Raw genomic sequence first — 10,633 nt, forward strand, 5'->3', positions numbered from 1 at the left:
GCCACCGACTCAACACTGAGCTGAATTGCAGGCATTCAACTGCAACAACATTGAAGTTGCAGTGACGCACTGTTCCGGTCGTGGCTCAGTCTGGAACACACAGACACCCACACTGTAAGCTAGTCACATCGGGCAGCGGAGGGTCAAATCACTGACCTCGCGCGGAACGCGGCCACGCATGTGCAGACCGGCCGGCAATCAAGAGTCGATCGATAGCACTGCAGGGATCCGCTACAGCCCGCACCTTACATCTGATTTTCCTGGCGGCAGCAGTCGAAGAATATGTGCATGATATATTATGTCTTGCAGCATTTGTAAGGAGCCCCAGCTGTGCATGCATAAGCGATGGCACATCAAAGAGACGGCCGCCCGGCCAGTGGCGCAGATCATATTCCCTACTGACGACCCCGGACCCCGGGCTAACAGATGTTCGTTGTGACTATCAATTGCCGAAATTAACTGCTATACGAGCGGCGTGGGCGTAGCGATGATATCTTATATGCCCTTCGAATAATGCAGTTCTCTTCATATTGAATGATGATGGCTCTTTGGCTCTTTGGTGGAGTAACTGAAAGATTGGTGATATGCGCAACACGTGGTGCGTCTATCACCGAACGTATTGTCGCTTCAGTGGTGTTTTCACGTATTGAATAAATCCTTGGATATAGTACCAGTAAATCGGAATGAAATGCATAGGGATTGAAAGTTGTAAGTGCATTTGCGAGGAACATTATCCTCATAGATAAGACGGCAGTAATAGCCTGATTTCTCGGAGGAAGACCTGGGGAATGAGGATATCGATGCATTGATATTTCGGCAACATGCCTTTATCGAAAGAATAGCAGAAGGGAATTCAAAATTGCCTACCGATGATCCTACTCGATTTTTCAGTTTTTTTTTCTTAAACAGCAAACCACAGTTTTACAGGACACCAACATTCAGGGGATTAAACAAGGAGCTGTGTAATAGTGTAAAATCGCGTGCATGTTTAAGTGATCCCTAACGCGTGATGCGCGATGCCTGTTTAATTGAAATCACTCACATATATAATTGATTCGTAACGTGTGATGTCTGTTTACTTCAACTCACTTGCATGTTTGAATGAAGCGTGATGCGTGATGCGTGTTAACTTAAATTCGTTTGCATGTACACGTATTTTCGCGAATCCTTATTCTTAGTTGGATATACGCTGTATCGTAGCAAAGGCTGGCAGTTCTCTTTGTTTAATCTCCTGAATGTTGGTGTCTTGTAAAAACCGTGGCATGCTGTTTACGAAAAATCTGAGAAATAAGTAGAATCATCGACAGGCAGTTTTAAAAACAGCTATGTTATTGTTTTGATAAAGGCATGTTGCCGAAATATCAATCCATCTAGATCTCCATTCTCCTGGTTTTCTTCCTGGGAATAAGGCTATTACTTCTGTCTTATCATGTGGATAGGGACTACTACAAGTGGTACAGATTAGTATTTCATCGAATTGCAAAAAAAACATAGACAGTACAAATGGGTTGGGTATTATTAGAAGGCAAGGCAACGTAAAAAGCTATAAATATGTCCATCCAGTTGAAATGCCTTGCAAAATCAAAAAAATACTCAGTGGAGCCAGTGGAAACTGAAATTCCTCAAGGAAGAGCATGATCACTTCGAACGTCCCTGGAGCCTGTTCGCCTGCCCGCACCCGCGGCCACAGCTTTCAGCAGACTTAGCCGTGTTTGCCCACCGCCGGACTCCGAGCAGCTGTGTGTTCAGACAGATTACACCCATTACGCCAGACGGGACGCGGCCCCGTGTCATGTGACCCCAGTCGCCGGCCGATTGGGGGCACCGATGCAGCTGAGGCTGCACTCAGCAGATTAACTCCGATCAGTTTTGTGTGCTGCGTCATCAGAGCCTGACTCCACCTTTTTCTTTATAATGAGCATCTGGTGCATTCTCGACCGCGTAGCCATGTTTTAAGATCGTGTGCACACTGCTCCCGTGGTCAGGCCTCACCCGCACGCGAGCCCATGAAAGACAAATATCCTCTGCGAAGTTGTCGTGTCTGAACGTGATACAACCGCGTGATCCGAAATGGGCAGGTTGTCATCAACAGGTGGGCCTCCTGATGCGAGATCACCCTTTGCACGTGTGTTAGCCAGATCCAGAGTCCCCTGTCCTAAAGGTCGGGTGATGGTCCGTGCGCATATGCTCGTCACAGAACTGTGCGATTTGCGTGTCTTCGTGCGCGTGCGCAGAACAATCAGATGTAGCTGACGATCTTGCAGGGATTGATAAGATTTTTAAATAGATCGAGCGAGCCCTGGTCTTTGTCAGAACCACTGTGGAAAATGCGCATGCAGAAACCAGATGTGTTGGGCGTGTTCATGTGATGGTTTGATGGTGGGTCTGTGAGACAGTTCATTGGTTGCTGGTGACTCTGGTGCTGTTTCTCTCTGTGGTGGGCATAACCGATGATCTGTGGAACAGCTTCTTGGCCATCCTGGCGCTGTGGCGGGTTTGACAGCGGATCTGTGACCCTACGGAACAGTTTCTGAGTTGTCCTGGCACTGTGGCGGGTTTGACGGCGGATCTGTGACCCTACGGAACAGTTTCTGGGTCATCCTGGCGCTGCGGCGGGTTTGACGGCGGATCTGTGACAGTTTCTGGAACAGTTTCTGGATGATACTGGCACTGTGGCGGGTTTGACGGCGGGCCGGTGACTCTGCGGCACAGTTTCTGGGTTATCCTGGCGCGGCCTCACGACACCGCGGAGGCCGCCGGCCGCCAGCTGAAGCAGCTGCAGGCTCGCCAGGCCCAGCCGGCCGAGGCCAAACTCGGCGCCCGCCTGCTCAAGAGGCTGCAGATCATGCGCGTGAGTGGCGGTGACCAGAGTCTATTCATGGTCTTGTGTAGCGCAGTGTGGTTAAGACTACGCGTAGTCGTCCGATTTGAGTTCCTTCAAAATCTCTTGTATCGCACACGCATCTTATTGCCTAAAGCGTCTTTGAAATAGTTGACTCGTTTCTCGATATATGCCGTGGTTTGCTGGTTTAACTTGGCGTTGCTGACGATTTTCGAACCCACTCACGTTGACTCACTGAGAAACCCTGTCAGTTAACAAAGGAAGTGCTTGCCACTTTCCTCTACTTGTTGCCGAACTGGCTATTACCTTGCCGTTTGTAGGAAAATCCTTGAAGTACCTGGTAACGGATTCGGTTGCGTCTCTTTTCAGGCCGCTTCAAAATTTATTCTTCCTCTCTTCATGTTCTACCTAGAGATGTACTTCATCGGCTCCGGTCTGGTACGAAAACATCTTCTTCCCCAACTGCACGTGCTTTGGTGACCTGCATATTACCACGCGCACCGCCAGATTGATCTGACCAGGGGGTGTCGGTAGTGTAGCGGTTAAACTGGGCGTCTGGGAAACCATAGGTACGGGGCTTGATTTCCCGCGGTGCCTGCAGTTTCTTCTAGGTTCAGAGGCAGGTGACGCCATATAGCCTCAGCAGATGAATGCGTCGTAGAACTCCAACGGTAATGATAATTATGATACTGATGATGGTGGTGATATTGAAGATGATGACGATGATGTTAATAAGGATGAGGATGCTTATGATGCTGATGACGGTGATGGTGGTGGCGATGGTGACGACGGCGATAATGATGATAGTGACGACTATGACGATGGTGATGACGAGGACGATGGTGGTGATCATAGTGGTGATGATGATGATGACGATGATGACTATAACGATGGTGATAATAACGACGATAATGATGATGGTGAGATGACGATGACGATGACGATGGCGATTATGATGATGGTTATGACCATCTGACCAGGGGTGTTTCGGCTGCTGCGTGGCACCGGCATGACCCGGCCGAGGCTAGCGGGCGGGCCGGCTGTGACGCTGCGGCGGTGTCTGTTGCAGCTGGAGCTCATCTACTTTCCGGGCATCTGGCTGACGCCGTCACAGCAGTACAACTGGTACATCACGATCCAGTGCTTTGGCGTGATGCTGTCGCGCTCCGGGCATCGGCTGTTCCACACGGACCGTCTCTGGGCGCCGGTCGTGTGTCAGGTGAGGCTACCATTGAGCCTCGGGCTTGGCCAGAGTTCTGATAGCCAGTACCTGGACGCCGGGCTGACACATAGCAGCCGGCAATGGGCAGCTACTCGGCGCGTACAGACAACCGGGTCGTCACTACAGATGACTTTTTCCAAATGTCGGTCGTCGGCCCAGCCCGTCACAGACAGTTAGGATCTCACACAGGAAAGCCCGTCGTGCTACCATGCTGACCCGGCATCAACACACAGATATTAAGATAAGTGCAATGCAAATTTGGTATGGTTTTTCTGAACTTTAGATCGTTGCATTTGATTGTGCATGGAATACATCATATTAATGACATTAAATGCACAACATTGTTTGCCTTATACCAGTGATGGTGCTCAGAAAGCAGTGATAACAGCACGCAGACTACGGTATTTCTATAGTATCAAATGATCGGCCTGAATAATGGCGCCGCCAGTTTCCAACTACAAATGATTAGGAAGAGGACTGGGATTCACAATGCCCCCTCGCCCAGATGTGCCAGCCATCTCACCCTTACAGCTCGTCTTAATAAACAATAGGCTAGGTCTCCTAACATTGAATGCATTTGCTCATGGCAATGCACTGCCAAAGAATAAATGAATGTTTGATATATCATATTGTGGAAGTCCCCTCGGTTGATTACACCACACACGAGCGTGCACAATATACTTAACCTATTTCACAGCGTTAGAATGAGTCACAATCACTACACTGCCACAACCTGCATTTGAAATATGAAACATTGGACCCTCATATGATGTCTGCTAACCCTAAGTGGACACATCATATGACCAGCCAATATCGCACGACGCTTTGAAATGCTCCACATTTGCCTGTTGCCACCATACATGCCTCCTCGTCCCACGACGGTCGCCACAGCGCCGTTGACGATGCGACGCACCAAGATAGCAATCATTTTATCCAAACATCCTGTTCGTGCCATTCAAGTGACATCGTTCACATTCAGCAACGCCACAAAAATTGTGATCATGTAAAGTTTGCAGCAACACTCCTAGGTCAAAAACTGATGAAAGCATGTCTAAGACATCCGTTTGCACTTCACATATCTTGCTGAATATAGCTTCTCGATCTCTATCGAATATTTGACGTCAGATGTTGCCCTGAAATTTTTGACACGGACATGAGTGCCAAACTGATATCGGAAGAGATTGCCTTAGGCAACATAACAAATCTCTATCAAGCATGTAGCTTGAAAACTAATGACAATCGCGGAAATGTGAAACACATCGCACGTGAGAACCCTGTTAAGGTGCTGTAAATTGTATGCTCTTGTATGTATGAAAAAGCAGGCATAAATAGCCAACTATGCACTGCCACTCCTCCGATTTCGACGAATGTTGCGCATGTCATACCCGAGTACCTGCGGAATATATTGGCCAGTCAGCGAGACTAAGGCAATGAAAATAACGCATATTTACAGACATTGTATTAAACATTAATCATGTGGCATGCTTTTTGGTTTACCAGTGGCACTGTGATTGTGATTTGTAGATGGGGTATGCCATGACAAGTTGTGCATGTGGATAACATTTCTGGTGTTCTCTTACCATCACGAATCTTATCCCATTACACACAGATGGCGCATGAAAACCAGAGCCTTTCCATAATTGCATAGCCAACAATTGCATTACAGACACGGTGGCGAACTGTAGCCGTCGCAGGAGATGTGTGTCGATGTTGTGTGTGTTCCGTGCCGATGTGCCGTCGCCAGGGCGGTGCAGATCGCCGGGATCAGTGAGCAGTGCGCGGACGGGGCGCGGCGCCCGGCCCGCCGCTTGCGGCGGTCAACAACAGTCGCGCGCGTGCGGCGGGTAAACACGCCCGCCGCGTTAACGGCACCCAGGGCCGGATCCATCGCGTGCTCGCCCCGCCGCCGCCGTCTTGGGCCATCGGCCCAAGGACAGATTCTGCCTGCGTTTTTCAGCCGAGACGCATTCAACGAGTGGTTGGCTTGTTTGGACACATGTGGCGGTGGAGGGGGAGGGAGAAGCTGGAGCTGGGCGCCGGGCGATGCTCGTGGTCGTGTGTTGTCGCCTGGGACACAATTTGAGAACAAGAGACACGCTGAGTGTACGTCGACACACTGCTGCGCTCAACGCGCGCTTATTTACAACTTTTACGCCTCTGTGAAGCCCGACATGCCCTATCTTCTTGTCTAGAGCACGAAGTCTTTATTCGGTCTTGTGACGAAGCGGTCCTGAAGCGGAGTCGAGATTTTCGACATCGATGCGCGGGGGTCGAGGTTTCTGAAAATGGCTGGCACGGGTCGAGGTTTCCGGAATCAGTTCGCAGGGGTCGTGGTTTTCGACATTGGTTCGTACAGGTCGAGGCTTCTAATGTCGGTTCACAAGGGTCGAGGTTTCCGAGATCTGTTCACACGGGCCGTGGTGGCCGAACCGGACTCACTGTTTTCGCAGATTGCGGTGTCACTGGCGCACCGTTAGCCTGTTTGGGGACCGGATACGTGCTGACGTCCGGCAGTACATGTAATCCAACGACTGATGTATACAAAAGCCGCCCTTATATTCGGGTGCGCAATAATAATCACCGCGCACCGCTGGAGGCCAATGCAGCACAGTTTGGGCTGGATGGAGCATGCTTATTTGCATTTCTTCATCGTCGGCCCACCGTATACAAAATACAACGGCTTCACGTCCCCTGCAGCAAAAGCTCGGGCAAAACTTCTGCATGTGCTCCAGTTATTTCTATAAGACCCCAGTGTCTAATCCCAGTGAATAAAAACAAGGCATGGTCGTTTGTAGATAAGACAGTAGTAATAGCTTTATTCCTCGCGTTTCAGCAATATGCCTTTATCGAAACAAAGTTTGCTTTGCGATGGGTTTTAACATGTTTTTAAAAAAAATTTTAACGTGCCTTTTTGACATGTTAACATAGCATGTCTTTGTTGTTTTGATGAGGGCATGTTGCCCAAATATCAACGTATCTATCTCTCCATTCTCCTGTTTTTTTTCTTCGACGAATAATGTTATTACTCCTGTCCTATCTATATTCATAATATTCCTCGCAAATGCACTTAACAACTTACGTAATTTTGAACCGAATAGACATGATCGTTTGGTCGTCGAGCCATGTCGCGTCACGCGGCAACATGTTCAAAGTTCGGAACTTCTGTCAGCAAGGTAGTTCTTAGGACCAACAACTTATGTGTATCTTTCCCATGCAACAAGTGCCCTTATCAAAAGTGTGCAGTGGATTTTTAACTTAAACTGATGCGAAACGAGTGCACTGCTATGCGCATTCAGGAGGCCGGGCGGTGTAATGGCTGGCTGCTTCCAACACTAGCGATTCCGTGCTGTCCTTGATAGCCCATTCCTTGTCCACAGGGCCTTGTTCTGGTTCTGCTACTGCTGGCCGCATGCCTACGTTTTCTCCCAAGTGTATGGATCATGTTCGCGATCCTTTTGATACAAGGCCTGATGGAAGGGACGCAGTTCAAATCGACAATGTTTACCATTTACAACGAGGTAAGTGACGCTGGATGTACGATGGTGCCGCAGTGATACGGAGACGATACAGTTGTTGAAACGGCAGAAATAAGAGCTGTGATTTCAGAAATTAGTTTCTCTTAATCACCAGTTTCCTTCTCCCGCTCCCCTAAATTCGCGTGTGCCCCCCCCCCCTTACGTCCACACGTAGCGTACACTTGTAAGCACCCCCTCGACGTAATGGCAGCGCGTGCCCCCGGAACGTGAGTGAAGGTCACTCAGAAAGGATGCATCAAACACTTACTGTCTATGAGTTAGCTGTTTACCGTCGTCCCGGGCCGCAGTATTCAGCCCGGTGACGCCGTTGCCCACGCGTGTTGTAGCCGGACCGGGCGAGCGTGCTGCGCAGTGTCGCGCGCTGACGGCGGCGCCGCTCGCCTCGACGGTTTCAGGTGGACGAGGTGGACCGCGAGGAGTGCCTGGCCATGATGCCAATGTCGTTCTTCTTGCCTGCGGTGATGTCGGGCCTGCTGGCCATACCCGTGCACGACGCGCTCTGCAGGCTCGTCTAGGCGGCTGCTGGGTAGAGTGAGCTGCGAAGCTGACGGTCGACCCGAGCGCACCGTCGCGGTCTGTAGCGACGGCTGGGGGTGGTGAGATGGGTGTGGCGGTGCCGCTCGGCCCCCGCGACACTGCCCAACCGCGCCCGGCGCCGCTGCGCCGGCAGAGGCCGCGCCCGTCCGCGGCGCCGACTCCGATGTCACCAAGACAGGTCTCTGTCTCTGTGAAGACAGGCCTGCGTCTCCACAAGAATATAACTCTGTCGCCGGAAAGACATGTCTTCGCCACCATGAGGGCAGTTCGTAGTCTCATCAGCACCTGGCGGCGTCTCCATCAGAACCAAACGTCGTATCCACCAGTACTACTCGCCGGTCTGAAACCCGAATGTGTGCAACGACATACCGGCCAGGTGAACAACATCCTGAACAGGCTCTTGGTATCCCGCTGCCCGGTCGTTCCACTCGTGTTCTTCACATGCATGTTTGTGTCAGTGGCTTATTGTTGTAAAATGTTTGAAACGTTCTGTATGTTGTGCAACTCGTTTCTACCGTACCTGTGGAAAGGATGGAAATTTTGCTTGCAACTTTCAAGTTGCAAGACGTTCCCTTGAGCCGCGAGTTCGTACCACGGGAGAGAATGCTCCCTTGGGCTTGCGATAAATTTGAGAGAAAGCATCCGTCACTTCCTGCTGACATCGCGGGTGGCACTGCCATCACCGCTTGTTTCACACTGTGCCTTGTTCATGTCACGTACAATGTAAAGCAGCAACAGCTGCAGAGCCTGAACACTACAGTTCATGCGTCAATCACAGCACCAACACAATCGTGTACGCAGGCTCACGCAGCCAGATATCGAAATACGCTCGCCTACATGCTTTAAGCACTGTAAATGCGTGCGTGCATGCGCGCGTGCTTGCGTGCGCCCGCACGTGCGTTCGTGCATGCGTGCGTATGCGTGTCTGTGTATGTGTGCTCGGGAGCGAGCACTTGAACTCAATGTTCCCGACTGCTACTCATTTTAAAGCGATTCTTCATGCATTGTGTTCCTAAATGAACCTGTACGTATCGCTTGGGGCCTTCTATGCATGACGGCGCGCTGGGCGTCTCGAGTCGTTGCATCATCGAGTGCAGCAAGTCGATGTGTTTGATCATCTACGATTTGAAGGAGAAAAGTTATATCTATATAAACCGATGTTTGTTCTCTCATGTTTTGCGGGAGGTGTAGAACATGTGATGAGGGAATGTAAATCAAATATTGATGCAATGTTACCTTGAAGCGTCGCGGTTTGTGTTTGCAATTAAATAGAAACTCTATGTGAAGAATTCGAAAAGATAGGAAAGTGGTATTGGGAACAACCGCAATGCAATATGTGTAATCAAAATATACAACAAAATGTGAGCAGCATCGCCCCCCCCCCCCTCTCCACAAAAAAGCATTCCTGCCGCTATACAGCCGCTATCAATATGTAACCTCAAGGACGCGCTAATTCAAAAGCCGCGTGTGAGATTAGGGTTTTAAAACGCCTATTTCTTCACCGAGCATCCTGAGTCATAAGGCCAAATTCCACAACATAGTGTGGCAAGAACGTCTCGCCCAGCTGCCACCAACTTCATGAGTGATGACACTCATTCTTTTGGATAGCAGTCACAGATGTCGCGACCACGCTCGGCCAACGATGCCCTTCGACCTATGGCCCCGGTCCTATGGGCATAATGGAAGTCTCTAACGCGGTTAGGAGACTCGATGCTGGAAGAAACGACGGAAGAAAATCCGGATTGTTCCTTTCTCGAATGCGTCGACATGGATGTCCAAAAGTTCCCTCATACAGTTTTCTTTGCATACACACAAGCATATATAGCCAACCACTCCGCAGTTAAATAATAATCCAAAGGACGTGTTTCACCGCCTATCGCCTACGAGCGGTCAATATTTAGGAAGTCGGGAGATATTTCTTCATAATATGCTAGCAAAGCATTTCCCTACATAATTCTAACACGCACCCTGCAGGTCAGGGGATTTGCCATGGAGGGAAAGGGATGGGAGAAACTGTCCCTGCTACATGTGCCCCAACGTACCCTAGATATACGAAATGTGTGAGAGTAATGCTCTGAAGATTAGTTCTCGGGCGTCGGTTTGTGGTAGTAAAAATTCAAGTGGTTTAGAGTCAAACGGGGCCGCCAAGCAAGCACGTATGTCGACCCACAATGGTAACCGCAAACGTTCCATTTCAAAGATACTGTTACTACGTTTAACAAGGTGTGTGTGGTGGGGGGAGGGGGGGTGAGGGGACTGGCCGCCGCTGTGGACTCCACCAACTTTGAAGCTTGTCGCGGCCCAGTATTGCTTGCAGTGTCTTAGGGGATTAGTTCACATTTTGGTGCGAGTTTCTTCACTTAAGCCGTTTTGTGAACAGTCACCTTCAGTCATGTTTAGTTTTTCTTAAGGAATTTTTACCTCTCTCATGCGAATGCAGCGCCATTATTAACTATCCTAATGTTGTATAATTGTGCCGTTTCCGTGCTTGTTCCT

The 10,633-nt window shown here is 49.8% G+C and overlaps 1 protein-coding gene across 1 annotated transcript in view; it reads left to right on the forward strand.

Moving 5' to 3' along the window:
- LOC119108900 (battenin) overlaps positions 1 to 9,496 on the forward strand; it is a gene marked incomplete at its 5' end in the record, with an annotated part of 17,882 nt that extends 8,386 nt beyond the window's left edge. The window contains 5 exons of the mRNA XM_037232444.1: positions 2,713 to 2,851; positions 3,212 to 3,280; positions 3,912 to 4,061; positions 7,442 to 7,582; positions 7,996 to 9,496. Coding sequence (XP_037088339.1) covers positions 2,713 to 2,851; positions 3,212 to 3,280; positions 3,912 to 4,061; positions 7,442 to 7,582; positions 7,996 to 8,115 — 619 coding nt within the window. The remainder of the gene's footprint in view (positions 1 to 2,712; positions 2,852 to 3,211; positions 3,281 to 3,911; positions 4,062 to 7,441; positions 7,583 to 7,995) is intronic.
- Positions 9,497 to 10,633: the final 1,137 nt, after the last annotated feature.

The sequence above is a fragment of the Pollicipes pollicipes genome, unplaced genomic scaffold (genome assembly GCF_011947565.3).
Source record: "Pollicipes pollicipes isolate AB1234 unplaced genomic scaffold, Ppol_2.1 Scaffold_6967;HRSCAF=8260_pilon_pilon_pilon, whole genome shotgun sequence".
Taxonomy (NCBI): Eukaryota; Metazoa; Arthropoda; class Thecostraca; order Pollicipedomorpha; family Pollicipedidae; genus Pollicipes; species Pollicipes pollicipes.